The sequence below is a fragment of the Ictidomys tridecemlineatus genome, chromosome 11 (assembly GCF_052094955.1).
Source record: "Ictidomys tridecemlineatus isolate mIctTri1 chromosome 11, mIctTri1.hap1, whole genome shotgun sequence".
NCBI classification, from domain to species: Eukaryota; Metazoa; Chordata; class Mammalia; order Rodentia; family Sciuridae; genus Ictidomys; species Ictidomys tridecemlineatus.
The window spans coordinates 6,312,819-6,338,506 of record NC_135487.1 but is presented as its reverse complement, the minus strand read 5'-3'; the positions used below and the strand labels follow the sequence as shown (position 1 = coordinate 6,338,506).

The 25,688-nt window shown below is 40.4% G+C and overlaps 1 protein-coding gene across 6 annotated transcripts in view; it reads right to left on the bottom strand.

The window, feature by feature from the left end:
* The window catches only part of Ube4b (ubiquitination factor E4B), a 115,387-nt gene that overhangs the window by 29,534 nt on the left and 60,165 nt on the right, over positions 1-25,688 (bottom strand). For 5 of the 6 annotated variants that reach the window (XM_021732851.3, XM_005334764.5, XM_078025243.1 and 2 more), the window contains 10 exons: positions 17,475-17,616; positions 16,161-16,261; positions 14,395-14,509; positions 11,425-11,508; positions 8,230-8,286; positions 7,555-7,671; positions 7,364-7,462; positions 6,504-6,617; positions 4,952-5,150; positions 2,185-2,323 (listed from right to left, as the gene is read on the bottom strand). In XM_021732851.3, the coding sequence (XP_021588526.1) occupies positions 2,185-2,323; positions 4,952-5,150; positions 6,504-6,617; positions 7,364-7,462; positions 7,555-7,671; positions 8,230-8,286; positions 11,425-11,508; positions 14,395-14,509; positions 16,161-16,261; positions 17,475-17,616 (1,167 nt within the window). Of the gene's footprint in view, positions 1-2,184; positions 2,324-4,951; positions 5,151-6,503; positions 6,618-7,363; positions 7,463-7,554; positions 7,672-8,229; positions 8,287-11,424; positions 11,509-14,394; positions 14,510-16,160; positions 16,262-17,474; positions 17,617-24,933; positions 25,075-25,688 lie in introns of all 6 variants that reach the window. The other variant, XM_078025245.1, reaches the window with a different exon arrangement.

Genomic DNA, 25,688 nt, shown 5'->3' with positions numbered 1-25,688 from the left:
GGCAGCTCCTGTAATGATCGCTCCTGACTGACTTGCCCTTCACCCTTCACCGTCTCAGACCCAAAACAGAGTCCAAACAAGCACCGCCTTGAGAATGAATTACAAAATAAGAATAAACAGATTATATATATATATATATATATATATATATAAAATTGTTGATGGGCCTTTATTTGATTTATTTGTATGTGGTGCTTAGATTCAGACCCAGTGCCTCACGCATGCCAGGCAAGTGCACTACCATTGAGCAACAACCCTAGCCCCAACAATAAGCAGATATTTGATAGGAAAAAATATGGCAATATTTGCTAACATGTGGTATTAGCTTTCTATTTGATGCTGCAACAAACCATCCCAAGACAAAACACATTTCTTGTCTTAAAATTTTAGAGGTCCAAAGTCTATAACAAGTCGGCAGAGAGTTCTTTCTGGTGGTTTAGGGGGCATATTTCCTGGCCTTTTCCACTTCTGTGGTTACCTGAAGTCCTAAGCTTGTGACAAATCCACAATCACTGTTTGAATCTACATAAGCCTCTCAAGAACTGATACTATAAGCTGATAAAATTAGCAGAGATTAGGAAAAACTGAAAAAAGGATCAAATACTTTACCTGAATGATGTATAGATACTGCAGTAAGCACAAAAAGCACATTCTTTTTAGGTCAATAAGGAACATTTGCAAATGTAGATTTAGGCTATAAAGTAAGCCTCAAAAAATTTTGAAAGAGCTGGGGATGTAGCTCAGTGGTGGAACGCTTGCCCCGAATGCATGAGGGCCTGGGTACAATCCCAGTACCAAAAAATAACTGAATAATATGAAAAGACAAATAAAGAGAATACCATGAACAACTTTGTGCCTGAAATTTTTAAACTTTAAGAAACTGACAAAAAATGATATGAAAATATAAATAGTGAGCTGGGGATGTGGCTCAAGTGGTAGTGCGCTCGCCTGGCATGCGTGAGGCGCTGGGTTGGATCCTCAGCACCATAGAAAAATAAAATAAAGATGTTGTGCCCACTGAAAACTAAAAAATAAACATTAAAAAATTCTCTCTCTCTCAAAAAACAAACAAAAATAAAAAGAAAAAAGAAAATATAAATAGTCTTACACCTGTTAATTGAGTAAAATCTATAATTAAAAATCCAACAGAGGACATAAAAAAGCCTCCCCTCCCCATTAACTGGACATGACAAATTTCAAGGTTACAAGCGTCTCTCATCTGCAGATTACATTCATGTAAATTTTACTACAGAATGTCACTGTATTCTATTTTACTATTGCTTATTGTTGTTACTCTCTCTTATACCTGTATTTACAAACTGAACTTCACCTCAGGTACGCACATATAGGAAGACACACAGCAGACAGGTTAGGGAGCACCCATAGTTTAGGACACCCACTGGGGATCTTAGAAATATCCCTTGGGGAGAAGGGAGAACTACTACATTTCTACTCAACATTGTATTAAAGATTATAGCCAGCATGTTAAGGTATAAAAGCACAAGAAAGGAAAAAAGAAAATCACCTATGTGATATGTGGAAAGAAAAATCTGAAACCATCTAAAAGTAAACATTAGGATTAATGAGCGATTTGAATAGGGTAGATACATAGAGGTTTGCCACAGTCTCTCTCATAGCCAGACTAAATCCAAAAGCTCAAGGGGATTTTCTATTATTATTGCAAATATCTGTTCAGAAAACGTTTGTTTCCACATTGCTGTGGCTGCCACTTGGGAAGCAGCGCTTGGGTGAGGAAACACAGCAACGGTGCTAATGACCTGGAACCCACGCTGCTATCTGGCATCGGGACTCTATGTTGCGGAACACTGGGCGAAAGGGGAATTACAGCTGGTAGTGATAAATCATCTTGAGTATCAGAGGAAACGTGGTGACTACTTTGTGGTCCAGGGAGAGAGGGGTATGTCCAGAAGCCAGGGAATCCTTAAAAGTACCTCCGAGTAACACTCTGTCCAGGGAATAATAATGAAAGCTGCGGTATCCACAGAGGAAGAGCAAGGGCTCAGAACATGGGGAATCGGGGGTCAGTTCACTGGTGGAGAGCTCTAGACAATGGAGGAGCACGGATGTGGCATGGAGGCCAACAGCACAGTGTCACAAACACCCCACATTCAAGTCTACTGTCACAGTAGGCAACCCCAGGACACACACGGGTCGGGCACATACCTATTTAGCTCCCGGATGGCCCGAAGTCTGCGAATATAGCGACGGCAACTAGGCAGAATAGAGAGGTGGTGCGCGTGCAGGGTGAGGAAGAAGCATTCCGTGGGGAATTTCGGCTCAGAGAATGGAGGCTGATCTCCATCTAGGAAGAATAACACAATTCACTAAGTAAATTTATACAAGTCTAAACCAGGGGGAAAGCTTGATTCAGAGGGAACATTTCACTTGAATTTTAAGAATACTTTTTTAAAATTATAAATTTAAGCAAAGTCACAAGAAGAACTGAATTCCTGTGAGCTCCATTTAAAGACCAGGTGTCCCATCTGATTAAATGTCTAAATAGATGTCCATTCACAATTTTTTTTTTTTTCAGGTACAGCAGTACTGGGGACTGAACCCAGGGATACTTTATATGAGCCATACTCCAACCCTTTTTATTTTGAGACAGAGTCTTACTATGTTGCTGAGAGTCTTGCTAAGTCACTGAGGCCAGCCTCAAACTTGTGATCCTCCTGCCTCATCCTCCTGAGTCTCTGGGATTACAGGCCTGCACCACTGTGCCTGGCAATAATCTTTTTATTTTAGTTGTAGATGGCCACAATACCTTTACTTCATTTATTTATGAGGTGCTGAGGAGCGAACCTAGTGCTTCATGAGTGCAAGACAAGCACTCTACCACTGAGTCACAATCCCAGCCCTGGCAATAATTTTTCTTTTTTTTTAACATATTTTTTAGTTGTTGATGGACCTTTATTTTATTCATTTATTTATATGTGATGCTGAGAACTGAACCCATTGCCCCACACATATGAGCAAATGATCTACCACTGAGCCACAACCCCAGCCCAAATCTTTTATCATGTGTCTTCCTGATATACTTATAAAAACATTTCCACTTTCTAATACACATATATGTGTATAATTTAAATCTCAAAACAGCATTAGATCATATTAATAAGCTACTGATTGCATAGCCATGTCCCCCATGTCTGTTCTGTTTTTCCTAACTTTTCTCTATTATAAACAACATATTGTGGTTATATAGCTGGGAAATAGCTCAGTTAGTAGAGTGCTTGCCTCACATGCACAAGGCCATGGGTTCAATCCCCAGCACCACACACACACAAAAGTCTTAAACAACATACTGCTGTGAGGAACTATGTGCAAAAGTTACTCCCTCACCCCCTGGCATTGGGAATACACTCTGAAAACTAGGTTACTGAAAATCATATTATTGTATACTCATTCACAGATAGATAGATAGATAGATAGAGAGCATGCCTTTGTTTATTTTTACATGGTGCTAAGGATTGAACCAGTGCCACACACATGCTAGGCAAGTGTTCTGCCACTGAGCTATAGACCCAGTTCTATATATATTTGTTTTTTAATTGACCAAATAATAATAGCACATATTTATGAGGCAAGATGTGACATTTTAGTATATGTATACAACGTGTAATGATCAAATCAGGGTAGCTGATATACCCATCACCTCAAATATTTATAACTTCTTTGTATTGGGAGCATTCAAAAGCCTCTCCCCGAGCTGTTTTGATTAAACAAGTAACTGATGTCAATCACAACTACTCTACTGTGGTAAAGAACATTAGAAGTTGTTCCTCCTATTCAACTGTACCCAAACTGGGTGCAGTGGTTCACACAACACCTACTATTTGGGAGACTAGGGCAGGCTGATCACTTGAGTCTAGGAGTTTGAGGCTAGCCTGGGCAACTAGTAGGCCCGGATTTAAAAACAAACAAAACAAAACCAGGTTAGGGGTGTAGCTCAGTGGTAGAGCCCCTGCCTAGCATGCCAGAGGTAATGAGTTTAATCCCCAGCACCACAAACAAAACAACCAACCACACCTTTGTACCCATTAATCATTTTCTCTTCATTTCCCTCATTGGCATTATAAATTTTATTATAAATTCCCCGAACAAATTCATGTTAGGCAGATTATTTTTATTAAATATTCTTTCTTTATAAACTTACATTCTTTTAGAGCTCTTATAGATTATTTTGGTTTTGGCTAATTTATAGATAAATAATGCTAACTTGAATTTCTTTCAATTTGTACCATTCCTACAAGTCTCTTTCTTCCAACAAATATATTTTATTTCCCAAGATGTATATATTACAAATGTATGTTTATACATTAAGGTATAAACATACATATGTAATAAGGTAATACATAATTATATGTATTACCTCTGATAATAGGTTCATTTCCTAAATTCTAAATTTCTTCTTCACAGTTGGGCCAATTCCTACATTTGGTTTTCTAAAGTTTTATTGGATTAATACCCCTTTGGCTCTTGGAATTTATTGGTCTACAGATAGATTCCGAGATGAATACCAACAGCCTTTCACTCAAATAAGAGTCAGATGCTGAGCTTATTGTTCACCCTGTCATTAAATAAAGTTTACATCACCAAGATAAAAAATTAACAATCATCACATCTGCAAAATATTCATAATTTCAAGTCATTCAATGTCTGTGGAATATTTCATTAATGTTTTAATTTGTACAGTATAAATTCCATATAATAAACTGCTTTCAATTTTAATATTTTATTTCTTCTTCAATGTGTCCATTTGTTCTACACATCTATTTGCTTTGGCTAATCCATATAAACAGGTTTTACAGCCCGAATTTCTACTGTGCACCCGCAGCATCTCATCTATGGAAAGGGGATGGGTGTGTGAGCACTCAGCCTCTAGAGGGAAGGCAGCCCCGCGTGGTCTCATGGTGGACACGGTACTCACAGAGTTCAGCCAGCCAGTCGTTCACATCCTCCATTGTTGCATTCACTCGAGTCTCATCATTTGGGAGAGTGACGCGACATCTTGGATGGAATATGTACGTGGGGTCAACTGTTTCCAACTTGATTTTTGTACTCAGCTGTTGCAGCACCCAAAGGAAATTCAGCATAAATCCATCCGTAGACACCAACCTATCATCTGTCTGTGAAGTATGAAAACAATTTAAATCATGATCTGAGTAGAAATTCTGGCACAAATTTTTATGAAAGCAGACTGAACATTCAAACACGACAAAATCTCAAGTCAATGACAGGACATATGTTGCCACCACTGTCACTTATCAGCAGGTGTAACAGGTGAGAGTCATCAACTGTGAAGTTTTACACATTCTATCACTAAATCTTCCCAATAATCCTAAGAGGCCAGCAATACACACGTGAGGGTCAATATTCACATTCTGCTCAGGAAGAAACGAAGGTTTGTAAAATTTAAGAACTTTTGCCCAACAGCCTCAGAATGAATAAGGACAAACAGTAGACATTGCTTCCTTTTTCTTCTTTATTTTCCCTCAAAAACATCAGAACAATGATCTCTACTCCTGAGCATGTGTCATAGCTTTTCCAACTGACGTTGTGGTATAGTTCTGCGTTAAACAATGTCAACCACTGTACCAGTGACGGCTAACACCAGCTGAGCAGTGCTATGTACTAGGCTCTATTCTAACAGACTACACACACCAAACCTACAGGTTAGGCACTATCATCATACCAGTTGGTAAATGAGAAAACTGAGGCACAGGGAACCAGGGTCTCACCTTTAGTAAATGGTAAAACCACAACCCCAAATCACCAGGTCTGTGCTCATTTGCATCTTTTTTTTTTTTCTTTTGAGCACAAGTGGTCATATCAACAATAGTTATTAACAACGTCAGAAGGAGGCCTTTTAAACTCTTCTACTCAGGTCAAGCAGCTCTACTCACGGCCTCTCTTCCTGAGGCTGCTGTACCTCGTGACTGTGTAGCTGGGCTCTTTGGTCCAGCAGATTTTGAGGTTTCCTGGCTGAAAGCCTTGCAGGAGGTTCCCAGCACAATTCTCATCAGATAAGCCTGGGGAAGCCCTGCACATCCCTAACCCATGACTACCCTTTTCTTTCCTGTTCACTCTTCCCAGCCACAGAGGTCTGTGTGTTGGGCACCAAAGTTGGTCCATTTCTACAGCCTTGCAATGGCTGGCTTTCTTATCAGTCAGGGCTCTGATCAAAGGGTACCTCCCCAGAGGCCTTCACACCCTAATCAAAAATCACTCCACACCTTCGTTCTGGCATTCTATGGTTGTTCTCAAGCCCTTTGCTTTATTTTCTTCATAGGTCTTATCATAGTTCGTTTATGGTCTACTCACTGATCCAAAGAACCCACGCTCCACAAGAGCAGGAAGCCTTTCTGTCTCCGTGAACACTGCATTCCCAGTTCCTAGAACAATGCTTGGAGGTGCTGGGCAAATCTGGGTTAGATGAACAGATCTAAGGAACAACTGAAAGCAGTCTCCAGGACCCATACCTGCATCTGTGCTTTCTTCATATTGGCATTGACGACAGCTGCCATGTAACCAAGAGCAGCCTCTCGGGTTTCGCCATTTAACAAAATACTATGCAGAATCTTGAAAAGCTCTTGCTGGAAGGATTTTTAAAAAGAAGAAAAAGAAAATTAACTTCATTTTGAACACTACTCCTTTTTGACTACAAGAAGAGCTGGCCCACTTCCCACTCCCTACTCTCCAACCACTACTCATGTCAGTAGAGCCTGATGACAGAAGAAATGAAGAACTGTGTGCACGTGACCGGGTTGAGGTCATCAGCAGAAAAGCATCATCAAGAGTGGAAGAGGTAAACAGAGTGTTAATAAAATAGTCTTTGTTACCTTCCTTTCCACAATCAAAAGTATCTTAATTACCCAATCCTGTAGTTTCTTTGCTTTTACATTTGGACCTGAAGACACGTTAATGTACATTTGGGATAAGTGGGCTTCAGCAAGTAAGTGCACAAACTAACCACTCTCACTCGACCTCATGACTCAATAGGCAAGCGGGAGAGAGATTATGGCCACCAAATTTACGACTAGTTCCTGGTTCTCTAAGTAAGAGAGGCAGTGAAGAATAGTTGCAGTTATTATATAAGGTAAGTGGGGGCTGGTAACGTAGCTGAGTGGTTCAGTATTTGCCTAGTAAACAGGTCCCAGCACCGCAAAAGACGAGAATAAAACATTTTCAAAAAGACATGAGTTACTGATGTGCACCACATCTTCTTTTTTAACTATCATTAACATTCATGAATCAGGCAGCAGACCATCTACAGAAGGAGCTCCCAAGGTATACAGCTCATCTTTCATTCATCCTTTGGATTCATTTTCTGAACACCTACCCTTCCCAGCTCCAAGTAATGCTGTAGTGATTGACTAACGACACGAGTGTTTTCCAGGGTAATGGCAGGCCCTGAGAAATATTTTTCAACCACTTTAACCTGAAAAGAGAAGAAAAAATAGTCAGCATATAACGTACATCTGGGAAGAAATCTGAACGAGAGCAGCAAATGCAAATGGTCACCATACTTACATCGTCTTCTGCAAAGACAGAGAAGCTAAAGAAGGCCCCCAAGTAAGAGAGTCTCTGCAGCTCCCGCCCAGAGCCAGGGCTTAAGGATTTCGGCAACCACAAGGGCAAAGAGGCAACCTAGGCAGAACATGGAAGAGGCCAGTCACATTACAATCAGGCTAACGAGAAAGGATGTCACAAGTAGAGTTCTCAGTGGGTAGTCTACTCAGATAGCAATGGCCACCAGCACCAGACTGAGACCAACCAACCTAAAATACAAGGCACAAACATGTTAGGATCCCTGGTGATGTTTCCTCACCTCAGATAAGAAAACCCTTCAACTGCTCTACATTTTCACAAGATACTCTTTGAACTTCTATGTTCCAAGATATTCTCTGTGGAGTTCAAATGTACCATTCTTATACTACCCAAAGGACTCAAGCACATTTTCCTATAAGACTTGCTATTCTAGATGTATAATACTTATCTTCCTGTGCACCCCACCCCCAAATTCAGAACTTCACTTCAGGAAATAAACCACATATAATGGAAGTTTAGCAGTTGAGAGCCCTCTAGATGGGCTACTTCCACCAAACGTCCTTCAAGAAATGTCTTTGAGCTGATTTTATTCTGGAACAGCTTCTGCCTTGTGATAAATTTATTGTAAACGTGCAAGCACATCAGGCAGGCACTTACCAAATTGCATACAGGGTGTGTCTTCCCAAACTTAGTTTCACAGAGCTCACCTAATGCCTAGAAATAAGATAGAATCAATCAATTAAAGTATCACATCTCAGATTATAGACACAGGTAACAGCAAGGGACAGCTTCAACTACTGTTATAAACTCATGTGCATTTTCTCTAGGATGCCAAGATGTTTATAACTTTTTCTACGTAATAAATTAATACATGTGCATCATTAAAAAAACTTCAAATGACACAGAAATGTAAAGCAAAATTATGAACCATAAGCTTTACCCTCAGATATAACCCTGCAGATACTCTGATCAACAGCTTGTCAGAATTATTTGTGCACATCTCTACAAAGAAATAAAGGGGTAAATTTGTTCAAAAAATATGTATTTACTTTACACCTTTCCACATGAAAAAGATCTGTTTCCTCAGTTTTAGGGGGTCAGGCTTGCCAGTGTTAACAATGGCTAGTCTTATAATTCAATATGCTATTAAATTCAGAACAAACTGAAAAGCCTGACTTGGTTTCAAGATATGTAGTACTGACGAGAACTCCAACATGTCGCTCTAGCACACCAAGCATTCTCACGCTGGAGAAGTGGGAGAACGGTTTCTACACATGCCGTTTACCATGGCCATAGTAATTCAATCACACAACACTGAATGTGCACTTAACTTTCTCTGTGATTTAGACATAGCTATAGAAGATGCCGAGCCACAAAAGGAAGTTTTGATACTTTTAAGTTGATACTTTTAAGCACTCTTGTGACTCTGCGAAGCCTCTGGGGCCAGAGTTCCCACTGCCTCTGCTGCATGTCAGCATCACAGGGGAGCCTCAGCAAACCTCAACGCCATGCCACTCCCCCACAATTTAGTTCACAAGGCCTGTGGCAGGGAACCAGGCATCAGCACTTTTAAAGATCCCCGGGGATTCCAACAGAGGACAGAGTAGGGCCCACTGACCAGAGAATCCCTGCTCCTTCTGATTTGAGCCTTCTCTCCTCCTGCCTGTCATCACTGCATTCCTCCTTGCTGCACCCTCATTATTATACAAGTATCAATAAAGGCCCCAAATAAACTTAGTGTCCACCACAATGGAGACTTCTGTTTTTTGACCAAGGACACTTTGTTGATCTGACACTGAAAGCTTCTCAGTGAAAGATTAAGCTAATTCAAACCACAACCCAAACGCCAACAATTCCAGAAGGAATATCTATGATACAGTGCTAATTAGTGTTAACTAAAACACTGCATGAGTGAACTCCAACAATGAGATCACTCCATTTCCTGTTCTGTGTGCCACAGATAGAAATTCAACGAATAAGGATTAACGCATTTTAATTAGGAACTTGAATAGTACGTGCAATGGAGAGAGCTCTGGCATAAATGCATTCAAAATTACTTTAAAAGTAAGAAATCTGTTTCACATTCTGATTTCTAAACATTACGTTTAACTTTTAGCCTGGTTTTTGATAGCAGCTTTATTTATATTTTTGCTGTACGGGGGACTGAAACCAGTGGTGCTCTACCACTGAGCTCCAGTTCCAGCTCATTCATTCATTCATTCATTTTCTGGGACAGGGTTTCATTTATTGCCCAGGCTGCCCTCAAAGCTGGGACGTTCCTGCTTCAGCCTTCTGTGTTGCCTGGATTATAGGTGTGTGTATTCAGGCTCAGCTTAATTTTTTTTTATATATATTTTTTTAGTTGTCAATGGACCTCCATTTTATTTATTGATATGTGGTGCTGAGAATAGAACCCAGTGCCTCACACATTAGGTGAGCACTCTGCCACTGAGCCACAACCCCAGCCCTAAGCTTATTTTTAAAAAATTTTTATTAGTTGTTCATGGACTTTTATTTTATTTACTTATTTATATGTGGTGCTGAGAACCGAACCCAGTGCCTCACACATGCTAGAGCTAGACAAGTGCTCTACCACTGAGTCACAACCCCAGCCCCCTAAGCTTAATTTTTTAAACACAGAAATGCATCCTCTGTGAACCCCTCAGTTTCCACTTTTACCAATGTAATTATCAAACTGTTTTGTTGTGGCTTGACTTGTGCAATGGATTATGAACATGTTAAGGGGGGACCTGTCTCATGAGCTCCCTGTCCCAGTGCCAAGCACAGGACAGATCCTCAGTAAACAATGAATTCATGGGTAACAAAACCTAAATAGCAGAATAAGTAAAAGGAACAAATAAGGTCTTAAAAAAAAAATCCATTTAACCATAGCCTCAATTTACACAGTCTGTAAGTATATACTATGTAATATATATAGTAATTTCATGTTTTGATCTTTTTTCCTTGATGCTTCTAGAATGAAAAATACTCGGGGGTCTGGGGATGTGGCTCAAGTGGTAGCGTGCTCGCCTGGCATGTGTGCGGCCTGGGTTCGATCCTCAGCACCACATACAAACAAAGATGTTGTGTCTGCCAAAAACTAAAAAATAAATATTAAAAAATTCAAAAAAAAAAAAAACAAAAAAAGAAAGAAAGAAAAATACTCGGGAACACTTGAAGACATTTTTCTGGCAAAATGTCAAAGAAGCAAATTGAGAATAGAAAAGATCTTCTGATTTTTGTCCCAGTTCCAATGTTTTCAAAGCAGTCCAGATGTTCCCTAGGAATCCAGGTTCTGTTCAGAACTTGAGCCTGCTCTGAGTGCTGCAGGGGCTACTCAGACCAGTGTTCTCAAGGAAAGCCTCCAGACAAAGCATGTGGTCTTAGGAATAAGACAGTCACTCTGAGATTTTTCTGTGCAAAGTCAACACATAAAGAAAAATTATACTACTTTTCTTGGTGTCACTCTGCTTTTTAAATTTGTAAATATTACTAATATTTTTATAATCAAATTTCATCTCAGACACGGTATGCTCACTGTATGGGGAATCAGAAGGGTACCACCAATGATCATGGTCATCTTTTTTATTGGCTACACTACGTGGTAAAGTCCATTTTAATCAGGGCATGGCCAGTGCCATCCAGGGTAGGGGCTGGGAGTGTGGACTGGCTGTGGCCTGTCCTTGCCGAGGTTTCCACTGCACAGCAAGCGCTCTGCATGGCCAACACAAGGACTGCATGTTTTAAATTTGAAACCAAGTAGATCTTAGACTTGAAAGGAAAATGTATGTTAAAATTATTTGACAGAAAAACACCTACTGAATATATTAAAGAAAAAGAACTCAGTTTTACCATGAGGGGGTACTTAAAGTAGTCACTATCCAGGGAGCATTCTTTGGCAGCAAGAGCCAGGCCTTGTAAAATGGGGATAAAGATCTGTAAGAAAAACACAAATACAACATTACAAAAACGAAGAATGGTAAATGTCTAAGAAGGTGCTGGGTCTAAGTGCCCAGGCATCACCGCCTCTCCTTCCCCAAGGAGAATCCCTCTTCATACAAAGGAGTCTAGAACCGAGCAAGAGTGTTGATTTCTCTGTTGATAAGGCTAACTATGAAGCGATGCAGCTGAATTCTCCAGAATGACAGCGTTCTGATGAACCTTAGTACTCTGGCGGGACGGCCAGTGATTCAACAGAAACCCACAAGTGTGCAGCCACTGAAGGATTTGCCAGCACAACTCATCTTCAAATTGCATTATGTACCCACTGATGCACTTGTCTAGGGAGTGATTGGGATTCAAGACCAATACCATCAAGTAGAAAGCATGAGCAGCAGCTCTCTGAACACCAACAAGCTGTAAGGGAGTACTGAGAAAGCCATTGGAAAAACCTGAAAAAAACTACCAACTTCCTCCCATCTGTGTGAGCACCTCTCTATTTGAAAAGCACAAGAATAAAAAAGGTGCCCTAGATTTTAAGTGTCTGCTGAATGTCCTGAGGTATCAACAGCTCTACAAGAGATCATTGTAGTTTGTGCAACTTGAACAATCAGGGTAGAAGTAATGTAGTTTCACAAGCCGGGAAAAACAGACAAGAACCTCTCGGGCACAGGGTGAGGAATATCAGTCTGTAATTTAGAGGGAATGGCCAGTAGAAGTTCCAGAATCCAAAACAAAATCTCACAACTATCATCTAGGAAAGCCTCTGAACATTTTTCTCAGGAACTCTAAAGTATCTTCACTCTCCCCACTAGAGCTATCCTCCTCTGCAAATCAACAAAATATGACTCAGCATAATATTTTTCAGTCAAGCATTATACTACTCATGTGACCTACATATTATTTTCTCTTATTTTCAAATAAATACCTCCCAGCACTGATGGAAGAATTCTATAGTTATTCATTTCCAATCCTAAATTTCAGCTGCTATTTGTTGTTTATCATCTGTGAACACCTCTCAAAGATTAAATGGTCATTAAAATTCCAAAGATTTAATAATTCACATTTGCCACACTTTTAAGAGAGGTAAAATGCATTTTCCCCCCAGTTTAGCAACTGCATTTAATTCCATTCCTTTCTCTCCAGATAAAACTTCTGTTAACATATGACAAGTGTTCAATCCTGTGTAGCTGAAAAGCCACAAGAGTTCCTTCTTTTCCTTTGTGACCAGGAGATGGAACCCAGGCAAGTGCTCTACCACCGAGCCACAGCCAGCCAAGGCCTTAGAATTCTGTGAGTAAAAATAATCAGGTCCATGGTGATCATACAGCACTGTGAATGGGTTAAATGCCATGGATTTTACACTCTGAAATGGTAAATTTGATGTTACGTGAACTTAGCCTAATTTCAAAAACCAAAGAGGTAACTCTGTGGGCTGGGGATGTGGCTCAAGCAGTAGCGCGCTCGCCTGGAATGCGTGCGGCCCGGGTTCGATCCTCAGCACCACACACCAAAGATGTTGTGTCTGCCGAGAACTAGAAAATAAATGTTAAAAAGATTCTCTCTCTCTCTCTCTCTCTCTCTCTCTCTCTCTCTCTCTCTCTCTCTCCCCTCTCTCACTCTCTCTTAAAAAAAAAAAAAAAACGAAAAAAAAAAAAAAAAGAGGTAACTCTGTGACCTCTGCATAAGTTTGTTCATGAGTATAATGGCATAACCTGTCCCTTTTAGCAGATTCTGGGGCGGATTTTCTAGTTAACAACAACTGGGCTCCTCTGTCTGTGAGGCCTTTCTGAATAGGAAAGGCATTCCACATGCTACCGCCCACTATGGCTGTAAGAACGCATCGTTCAGCAGGCCTGGGCAGTTCCTTGTTTCATCATAGTTCAGCTCACTATTCCACCTTCAATATGCCTGTTAGTTACAAGAAGATAAGCAGCCAAGGAACCCCAGGCAGAGTACACAGCAGGCCCTGGAATTTTCTTTTACAAATACTTTGAAGACTGCTAAAAATACAACTCCCAAGAACTCAAAAGGTCTTAAAATCAATGCCACAGGTATGTATAAAACAAGAGTAAAAGGAATCATGTCAATTACAGAGATTGCCTCTGTTTTTCTAATCACACACACACACAAAAAGAAACAGTAATGCAACAAATTGTATAAAAAAATTGTAAAAATGCTTTCATCAGGGGAAATGGCCTGTGAGCTACAGCTCAGACAAAGCACCCTTTACAACATGCAGTGCAAACATCAAACAGAATGTGCTACCTGTTTGACCTTGCAGGAAACTTCCAAGACAATGTAAACAGCTTCACCATTACACATTGCACATCTGCATTTGCACTTGGTTATAACCACCACGATATCAAAACAGTGTAGAAATAATGAATGACATGAATGTTAAGATAGCAGGCATCTTTTTTAGTTTGGTGATAAGGAGACAGATCCTGTGTGACATGTGAACTGCCACTTAGCTAGCTGGGTCACTAATTTATGAATCTTAACAGACTCAGAACTACCTGTCAGCAGTACTCATCTGGAAAAATGCTCAGCATGCCTTATGCCATCTCCTGGTATTCCCTGATTAACAAGCTCCTTGAAATAGGGTATAAGGTTTTATGTTTCTTTCTTAGCTCCCAAAGCAGCTAGAATAGACCCTGTTTAAAAGACTAGATGCTTGACTGATTTCAATAGTGCAGCTGTCAAACCAATTTCCTTAAGAAAAGAATCTTAGGTGGGTCTTCTCTCTGAGCAAATAACACATGCACGTTCAAATCTTGGAACAGAACTTCTAATATATGGCATATTTGGAAATGAGCCTCAGATAGATGCAGTTAGGCTAAAGGTCATTATATAGTAGTAGCAAACCTCACACATCCATACCTGTTTAAATACTTCCTCATCCTGGTGAGTGGTTCGCACCAGTTCTTGAATGAATCCATATGGGAGATTCCTACATAGCATGTACGGCACGAGGAAGGACGGCTGCTGCATGGACCTGTGGAGCCATGAAAATCAAGGCTGTGATGAAGTCAATACGTTACACTCCAGCACAGCACTTGAACCAACTGCCCAGGCAAAGCACCAAATTCCAAATCTTTCAAATAGTCTGCCTGACAGTCCTTTGCAAAAGATAAACGTTCTTATGAATGGCAACCATTTCTTGGCTTTTTAAATGAGACAGTACAGGAAATTTCAAAGAACCCAGCTCTTTCTACAAAGAGTCCTTCAAAAAAGAAACATGAGGTGCTGGGACTGTAGCTCAGTGGTGGAGTACTTGCCTAGCATATGTGAGGCACTGGGCTCAATCCACAGGACCACATAAAAGTAAATAAATAATATAAGAGTATTGTGTCCACCTACAACTAAAAAGAAAAATTAGGAAAAAATGAAACATTATATATTGCTTTTACTTAATTGTTTATGTCTATGTCTCATCCAAATTGAAAAAAAAAAATTAAGATGAGCAGTCGTCTTTTTAAGACTCTTAATTTTAACCATGGAACATTTTTTAAAATAGTTTTTTAGTTGTCGATGGACCTTTATTTAATTTGTTTATTTATATATGGTGCCAAGAATCGAAACCAGAGAGGCAAGTGTTCTACCACTGAGCCACAACCTCAGCCCTTAACCATGTAACGTAAAATTTTGCTACATGTATGCTGGGTACGTGGTGCAAAATTGTAATTCTGGCGGGTCAGAAGGCTAAGACAAGAGGATCACAAGTTCAAAGCTAGCCTTGTCACTTAGTGAGACCATGTCTCAAAATAAAAAATACAAAGAGCGAGGGATGTGGCTCAGTGGTAAAGTGGCCCACTGTAACATCTCCAGTGCCAATAAAACGAAATGAAGTGAAATTTTGGTTCATGTACTTAATCTTCATTCTTTTGAAATATTTGAAAAGCAGACGGTTATGGTACAAAAATAATACAGAACACACAGAATAAATGTAAATTTTATCATTTTTCCTTTAGATATTTTTGCATGAGGAAAATGAAATATATACTTTTTATTAAAACTGAAATCAGAAGCAAACACAAAGTAGTTCTTAGGATGATTTCCAAATTACCCATTCTACCACTCTGCTTTATTACTAAGTAACAGAAAATGATTCCACACAATCTGGAAATTCATGATCTATACATTTTGTTAAATTATCTCCACTGATTCCAAGCAGTTGTTTTCAACTAAATTATAATTATCTATAATTGCTGTCCATTTAAAAAAAATAACCTACTTTTAAAAAGACATGGACCTCTTAGAACATAAATAATTCCTTTTAAAAATCTATTTTGGACTACTTTAGAAGATAAGGAAGAAACAGTCCTCTATTTTCCTAGTACTTTAGAGTAGGAAAAGGCTCTCAGATCATTTAATCGAACACTTTCACTTTTTCTTAAAAAATAAAAGATATATATTTTTTAGTTGTAGATAGACACAATACCTTTATTTTATTTTTATGTGGTACTGAAGATTGAACCCAGGGCCCCACATGTGCCAGGCGAGTGCTCTACCACTGAGCCCCAGCTCCAGCCTCAAATACCTTCACTTTTCAGGTCGAGGGAGTTCTCTGCATGTGGTGCAGCATGCAGGGTCCTCTCCCTGCTGACATCAAGCACATACCACATAAGGCTCTGCATTGCGCATACCTTGGTTGTGTGAGAGAACCTTGTAGTACTAGTGCCGTGTGGGATATGCACTGGGAGCGGATGTTGCTCAGAAGCTGGCTGACTGCTGGCTGGCTGCACATCTGAAATGGACAAGAAACCAACAGAATCATCCCAAGCTACTGAAGAGCACCAGAGGCCAGAAGAGGGAGGGCTGGAAAAGGGCATGCTCCTCTCTTTATTTCCTCCTCATCAGCAAGCTGCAGTGAAAGTGTCATCCAGCCACTACATTGCCTCTGATGGAATGTACGATCAGAAAAGAGGAGAGAGGCCCAACCTCAGAGATGCACCTGTTATCTTTGCCTTTGCTAAAGCTACATGACAATCCCCAAAGGAGCCCTCACAAATAAGAAACCAATAGGTAGACAATCAAATTAGCTTCCAACATACAGCTAGAACTAAGTAACAAAATAAAGGTAAAAATGAGAGAATAAGGAAGCCAAGTCAGCACAGCTTAGTGGACAGGTGTAGCTTCCTGAGTTAGAACCTAACCTTATTGCCAGGAGCGGTGGTGAACACCTGTAATCCCAGTGGCTCAGGAGGCTGAGACAGGAGGAGCGCAAGTTCAAAGCCAGCCTCAGCAAAAAGCAAGGAGCTAAACAACTCACTGAGACCCTGTCTTTAACTACAGAAAATTACAACCTTAGTCTCTAAGGTGTCTGTTTATTCTTGGAAAGAACACCTATCTTACATGTGGCTTCTCTGGGCTCACTGAGAAACTGTAAGAATTCAAACCAACACAGACTTCACAAAACCCTTGCTGGTCCTAGTGCTCCATAACGCTGGTTATTATCTTGACCATCGCTGGCTACCCGCAATCAGTAGGGCCTTATAAGTCACTACATAGCCAGCTACAGGGCGGTCAAGAGAGGACTCTGAAACCAGGCTATCTGGGTTTCCTTCTTGGCTCTATCACGTCTTTCCTTCACTAGGATGTGTTTTCTTTCTTTCCTTCTTTCTTTTAATATTTATTTTTTAGTTGTAGTTGGACACAATACTTTTACTTACTTATTTTTATGTGGTGCTGTGAATTGAACCCAGGACCTTGCACATGCTAGGCAAGCACCTCTACCGCTGAGCCACAACCCCAGCCCTAAGATGTGACTTCTATGAAGGCAGAAATCTGTTTTGTTCACTAATGCATCCCAAGCTGCTAGTGCAGTGCCTGGCACAGAGATGCCCTAAAACAAACTACTTGACTGACTAAATAAATGAATGACTTCTCCATTCGAGAGGGGATTATCAAAGAAATACTGGGGCTTTTTTTTTTTCCTTTAATAATCTGGTTCATATTACCTTTGGTGCTTTTTTTTCCTCTATTCCAACTCGGTCAAAACACTCAATGAGGTAGTTCAGCATGTCTGTCTCCTTGCAGGTTTCAATGGTGAAATGGTCACTGTAGGAATCCCAACTACTTGCTCCACCAGAGGCTCCCAAACTTTGGAGAAGAGGAAAAAAAAAAAAAAAGATGGTGCTTACCCCCTCTTGATCATTTCTTCTTGATAGTATTTGTTTCTGCAGCAGAAAGCCTGCTAGAATCCCTGCAACCTTCACAAAGCACAGACACCCATGCAGCACAGACTGCAGCTGACTGCTTGGCTTACCCACTCCCAGCCCAACAAAACTGGCTTCTGGTGAACACTTGATGGTCCTACTAAGGGGACCTCATCTTACTGAGGATGGCAACTTACCTAACCAGAGGGAATAAGACAGGTACTTACATCACACTGAGCAGCATCACTTGGGCAGACCTGCAGGTTAAAGCCAGACTACGCTATTGCTATAACCCAACGCTCTAGGAGGGCAGGTTTAAGGAACTAAGAAAATACCTTTACTATTTCTAGTTTAGAACTGATAAAAATTCATCCAGCATTTGGCAACAGGACCAGAGCTCATGGAGCATCCGGTTAGAGGGAGACATCAACGGATTTGCTATTAACACAAGATTTTCAAAATTTTCAGTGAAAAAACTTGAGTTAGCACAGTAAAATCAAAACAAACAAGTTTTATTTGTGAGCAGACCTGGCTCCAGCCCTGGCCTTAGTGCTGATATATTTACCTGAGCCCAGAACCTCTATTACATCTGCAGCGAGACTTTAGTGAAATAATGTGGAAGTGCTTTGGAAAATATCACCAGGTCACAATGTGAAGCACAGTTATTATTTATATTAACTATTCTCTGAGACAAAAGCCAAACATAGTAGTGAGGGTTAGGTCTGAGGGAATTAAACAAAGTTAATGTATTAAACAAAGTTAATGTCCACCATCACAGGTCTCATACCAAATTAGGTATTTAACTCAAATTATCTGATATACATACAAGACATTAGTCAAGGCATAGAAGGCATGAAGAGGAAGAGTAAAATTATTACATTTAGAAGATGATAAATGATGGGAAGAACATCAGGAACCCGAGAGTTCCTATTTCAATCTGGGGCAGAAACTAGAAGGACCAGGAAGAATTTAGAGCACAATAGCATGTTATGCAGCATAACGGATATGCATAACAAGTTTTGGAACATATACAGTGATCTTGGAATTAGAACATAACTGATCTTAGAATTCTGGGGAGAAAATAATTAACCTTAAAATGAAAACATGATATTAAAGCATTTCATTATAGAAGGTAAAAAATAATGCCAGATTTAAGTCCAAGGTTCTCAGCCCAGAGTCCAGCAAATCTGAACTCCTGTAGGACCTAGAATATGGTCTGACGGTGGGAAAGGAGGAGACAGGCTGAGAGGATGTCCAAGGAGACACAGCTCATCCCTGCCCACTGCATAGGCCACGAGGCCACCCAGAGACATGCCTAGGGTGGGCCAGCACGGAAACCTGAAAAACACATCTATGCTTGTGTCTTTATGGCAATTAATGTTTTGGTACATTTTACTACTTAATGGTGGGACCTGGTATCTGCTGAATGACCTGACAGCAGAAAGGTGAGTAGTGTAGAAAAGTACAGAGAAAACTTACTAGGGAACTAAACAAAAAAACCACCACCTAATTTAGAATATGGAGAATCCTCACAATAGAAAGGGCCAAGATTTCTCTATGCTCTGTTTCAAGTGATTTGTGATTTTTCCCTCTTATGCTTGACATTAGTGTCAATATTCACTGAACATCTCAAAGATAAACAGTGCTATCGCAAGCTTGTACCCCGACACAACTGCTGTGGGTAGTTTTCCTGGAAACAGCTCTCACAGACGTTTAAAAAAAGAAAAAAGATATTTCTTATTTCCAATGAAAAAATTTAGCTATTCATCTTCCTGATAATAAGACCCATATTTCTCACATTTTTAACACTATGAAATGAAAAGTATCTTATATTTTACGACAACAGGTCATTACTAGCTGCAAGGAGTCAGTCTAAAGTGGCATCCCTAATAACACATGAACTTTTGTGTCCACATGAACTCAGCATGCTTAGATAGTGCTGGCTTGTGCAACAGCCAATGAAATTAAGTTCCATTCTTAGCAACACATTCCATTTAGTTTTAACTTCAATTTAACTCCTCACTCTCACTTGAAATATTTTCACAGGTATTTCACTGAGACATAAAAAGTGACCTATGCAGCAGTCTGCCTATCTTGTGCCAGGCAATGCAATGAAAGGCACAGGGACTCAGAAGATCTCAGACAATTTTCAAAACTAAATGACATTGGTTTGTTTTGGTGATTATCAATCAGGCACCAACCAACTGGCTGGCTTTCAGAATGGGGGGGAAAACTCTTTAACACAAAAGGAAATGTAAAGTCCAGTGTGTGTCAATGTTTCAATAAGACCAATCCTAAAGATGCCAAAGGAAGTCTTGATCACATATTTAAAATGTCAGTTTCGGGCTGGGGGTGTGGCTCAAGCGGTAGCGCGCTCGCCTGGCATGCGTGCGGCCCGGGTTCGATCCTCAGCACCACATACAACAAAGATGTTGTGTCTGCCGAAAACTAAAAATAAATATTAAAAAATTCTCTCTCTCTCCCCCTCTCTCTTAAAAAAAAAAAATTCCCTATTAAAAATAAATAAATAAATAAATAAATAAATAAATAAAATGTCAGTTTCATTAATGCTGAGCTAAGAGTCAATAGCCCAAACTGATTAACAAGGATTTTTAGATTCATGGTTAAAGAGCTGGGCTGAAATTAGGAATGTGATAATGAAGAAAAATGTGGTACTATTTCTATACATAAATTTATGCTATTAACAAACATTTTTTAAATATTTAAAATAGGTTGGGCTCCTGCAGTCCTGGGATTCAAAAGTTTGAGGCAGGAGAATCACTAGACCCAGTATTCAAGATGAGTTTGGGAAACACAGTGGGCCCCCTGATCCTTACCTCTTCTACCCTCCAAATTTGTTTTCAGTAGTACTTCATTCTTCTTGAATTTCTTTTTATTATCAAAAAGCTGTTATAAAATTCATTACACTTTTACCACTGTGCCATTCTAAAATCTTGAAAACATGTTGTATTTAAGTTTTAAAAACATATATAAAATTATACCTTCCCCTGGGAGAACATGTGAGCCATTTTCTGGTAACTAAATCAACAATTCAATGTAACCATTAATTACTTCACTAACAGAAATATAGTTGAATCCTTTTGAAAACAATAAAAATACTCGGGGGGCAGTGGCTGGGATTGGGCTCAGCAGTACAGCGCTCGTCTAGCATGCACAGGGCCCTGGGTATGATCCTCCGCACCACATAAAAAATAAGTGAATGGAATAAAGGTATTGTGTCCAACTATAACTAAAAAAATAAATATTAAAAAAATTTTTTCCAGGGATTGACACACATCAGATCTGTGCAGACTAAATTCCATTCTAAATGTACCGAGAAAACTTTTTTAGTGGTAGTTGAACACAATACCTTTATTTTATTTATTTATTTTTATGTGGTGCTGATGATCGAACCCAGGATCTCGCATGTGTGAGGCCAGAATTCTACCGCTGAGCCACAAACCAGCCGTCCCCACTTTTTTTTTTTTTTTTTTTTTTTGGTACCAGGGATTGAACCCAGGGGCACTTAACCACTTGGCTATATCTCTACTCTTTTTATACTTTACTTTGAGTCAGGGTCTCACTAAGTTGCTGAGACTGGCTTTGAACTTGTGATCCCCCTGCCCTATCCTCCCGAGTCACTGGGTTTACAGGCATGTGCCACTGGGCCCGGCTGAAAACCTGCTCATTAAAGGACTCCATAAAATTTTCTTCTATAATGAAAATAATCACCCTCCTATTTACCAACGTTTTAAATGCAAAGTTGGGAATTTTATATTTCCTCAATCCAAGGCAAAGTCAGAGCTGTGCCGGTTTAAGCAGTGTAAATTCAGTCAATGAATGTGCACACTGGGCCTGCTAGGTTCCAGGCACTGTTGCAGGTTCTGGATTCTACACTGATGACCTTGTCCATGCGGCAATTATATTCTAGAGGTGGGGATCATCAATGACAAACTCATAGGTAAGTGCTGTGAGGGAAAAGAAAAGTGAGTACAGGCGATGGCGTGAGGCAGCATGTGCGTAAGTGCTGTTTAACACAGCAGAGCCGGCAACCAGCCTCTAAGCAGCCTGCACTGACACAGGCCTCACGGAAGGCCGAGAGCAGGCCAGATAGCTCTCTGCGGGAAGAGTGGTCCAAAGAGAGGAAATGAGTCCAAATGTGTAAGGCAGGAGGAAATATTACATGCCACGAGGATGGAGGCGAGTGGACAGAGGCGAGGGGAAATGTTTTGTTCCCACTACTTCCATGGTGCATCCTCCAGTATGACGACCAATGGCAATGGGAGGACAAACGTCAATCTTCTGTCAACTAACTGGCCTTTCTCTGCTCACACAGGCTCCTAATACTCAAGGTCTGACCTTCTTCACTGACGCATCTAAGCAGTTAACAAACAAAAAAGTAAACAAAAAAAAAAGAGTCCCTGATGATGTCACTGAGTTAGGAAATTAGCTGTGGAGCTGCCTACCTCTTATTTATTGAGCCACCTGGAGTTTTCTGTCCCTTTCAGTCTTAGGGACCTCATGGAGAAAGTAATAGGTTGAAGTTTCTTTTCCTTCATAAGGACATGGGAGAAGGCTCTTTGGCAGAAGCCCGAGCCTGACTGGAGGCAATGGAAGACTGTACTTACCACTTGACCATGTGCCTAAGCTGAGATCTAATCATCAGAAGAACCAGGGAGGGAAGGGTGGTGGGGAGGAGCAAACAAAAGTGCAATAAAAAATAACATAACCCTATTTCTCTCCAGCCACCAACTTCCTGAGGAAGACTCTACTGGGATCTGAATCACAAGACAATTTTCCCTTCACTCACTTTCCTTCGAGAATAGTTCCTCATAATTCCTACAGTGCATTTCACAGAAGACTTGAAAACACTTCAGAGGAATGTTTGGCCTTTCCTAAATTAGTCCCTGTCATTAAAACTGTAAATGATCAACATATGCCTGCAGGTCACAACTACTTCCAAAAGTATCTGCAGATTTCAAACTCTGCTGAGCCAACAGAAGGGAAAATGGAGACAATTCCACTTAATTCTTGTGACACTAACTTAGAAGTATGTGTTAAAATTGCTTATTTCAAAATAAACAAAAGATCACATAGAAAGGGACAGGAAATCCATCTGTGCTGGTCACTCAAGTGAACAAGGTGTTTGCTGCCTCGTCCTGGTTTTGGCCCTGTGTGTCCCCAAACTCTCCCATTTGTTTAAACAGTTTGTGTTATACATTTTTCACTATTGTTGTGCCATTTTATATATATATATATATATATATATATATATATATTATTATATATTTTTTAGTTGTAGATGGACGCAATACTTTAATTTATTTATTTTTATGAGGTGCTGAGAATCAAATCCAGTGTCTCACATGTGCTAGGCAAGTGCTCTACAACTGAGCCACAGCCTCTGTTGTGTCATTTTTGATACCCAAGAGTAACATACAACTGGAGTATCTAACCTGCAACCTGGATTATCCGATTTCCTTGCAACAGCCTGTGAGGGGCATGCCAACAGATCAGAAGGGCATTTCTTAGTTAAGGAGTAAAATGAGGCTGGGGTGTAGCTCAGGGATAGAATGAGCTTTCCCAGCATGCGAGAGGTCTTGCTTATCAACTCCCAGCTTTGCCCTCCTCTGCCCCAAGAAAAGAAGCTGGTACTTCCTATCCAAGGAATAGAGAAGATGCCTAGACGCTCAGTAGCGAAATTACTAGTGAGGAACAAGAAGAGCAGATACTGCTACCCGGAGAAGGCTAGGCCAGAGGCAGCGCAGGGTGGTGGAAAAGAATGTGAGCTCCAGTTTCCCGCCTGCCTGAGTCTGAATGCAGGCTCTGCTGCTAACTAGTTGGTGACTTTAACCTCCCCGTTCCTCAGTTTCCTCAGGGAATGCTACATGGGATTAAACAAGGTCACTTAAGCAGAGTATCAGGTGAATCATCCTTAATAAGCGTGTGCTGCTATTATTACACAACCAGCAAGTGTTTTTCCTAGGATATAAAATCAAGATCTGAGGTGAGGCTCGGATGTTAGAAATCTAGAGAGAGAGGTGTTAGCAAAAGCACCATGACGAGATACACCTGTTAAGAAAGTTGGAATTAAATAGGCCAGGGAAAGAAAAGAGTGTTTCCCCCACAGATAATTTACAGCAAAACAGGTAACAAAGCAATTTTACAATGATGGAATGTGATTCCTAAGGATTATGCCTGCTGTATGACTTCAATCATGCAGAGGATTTTATGTACATGAAAAAGCCACGTACACCTTTGGGAAATTTCCTTGAGAAGTAATGATGCAATGTTCACTTTTAATGTGGCCCAGGGATCCCCCTCTCTCAAATTTTTTTTAATACAAATATCAACCTTCTGGAATTGATATTTAGCCTGTATCAACACTCCTCAGTGCTCTCTAATGATTCTTCTGAACACAGTCAGAGTTAATGAAGTGACCTAACCTTACTGCAGTCTCTATTTGTAGCCTGGAGTTATTTTTGAACAGTGCTGGGCACAAATACCAACTCTGTCCAGAGGAAACTTCAATTTAAGAGCAAAATTGTAAGAAGAGTCAGAGGGTTAGATATTTTGTTGCTCAGAGTCGCCTAGAAAACCCAAGTAGTGGTCTTCACTTGGTTTTGGGGCTGAACATGCAGCAACATCTTCTGAAGTCATTCCTGGGCTCTTTAAACAAATGGGTTCTGGCTTCACAAGGTAAAGGAGGGACTCAGAGCAATATAAGTGAAAGTTTAGAAGTGAAAGTAGAAGCCCCATTGTATCAAACATATGACCCCATGTGCTCTTCAACAGATTATCTAGACTGAGCATGGTGGAGTGGGGATAGGAGGGAACACAAACACACAAGGTCCCACCCCTATGCCACTGCTAACACCAGCAACCCATGCAATCGTCATGACGAAAACATGCCTCACGGTGCAGATTGTCCACAAGAACATTTTGCAATAGCCAAATGAAGGGTCCTTCATTTTAGATCTGAGAGTGCTTGAACTTAACCACAAATGGTAGTTGGTTTGTTTCCAGGCTTCTGACAAATGATTACAGGTGAGTGTTCCTCTGAATTACCTGGCAACTACATGAAGTGTTCTATGTGTCACTTTTTTCTAGTTAAAAGATCTTCACATGTCAACACAATTGCTAACCTGCCTCCTTGGACCCTAGTCTGTTTGGATTCAAAGCACACCTCTAAGTAGGGCTCATACAAGTTAGTTCCTAAGCACCTAAGCACATGCAGGGTAAGACTCCATTCCTCAGATACCTGGACCCAAACTGGACACAAGAAAACTCATCACCACCACCACCACCTTCATCACCATCATCATCATCTTCTTCATCTTCTTCATCACTACTGTCTCCAGAAAGTGCGAGGAAGAGGAAGGAGAAAGGATTGTCGTACATACTACCACAACAAAAGCAAAAAAGGTCATCAGGGAACAGAGGAAAAAGAAGAGGGAGAGGCTTTGCATCTGCTGTCTTTTAAAATCTTAAAAGTTTTATCCACTTACATGCAAAAAATTACACATTATAGAACTAAGTGGACACATTTGAGAGAAGAGGCCACTGGATTCATGGAATTCTGATACTGCTTATTTCTAAGAGGTTGAAATTACATGTGATCAGAAATCAAAACATCAAGGTGTGACCACAGTGAGCTGCACCCACTGGAAGGAAGAATACCAGGCTCAGACTTGCCCACATTCTGGGGGTCGGACTGCACTTCACAACCCTGGTGGCGGTCCAAAAAGTCAAAATGTGGCCCAGGGATCCCCCACTCTCAAATAACACACTGACCACAGTCTTTGAAACTAATTTATAATGAAGAACGACACACGAACTATAGAGTTTTAAAAACAAAGTTGTTTCTTTTTTCAGAAAAGGAAGGAGGGAAAGGAGAGGAACGGGAGGTACCACAGAGCAGCCCTTGCTTACTGATGTGATCAAAGCCTAGGAAGAGCGTGGACTCAGGTCACATGCCCACCAAACTAGTTAGTGGCACAGGTTAATGACCCAAAA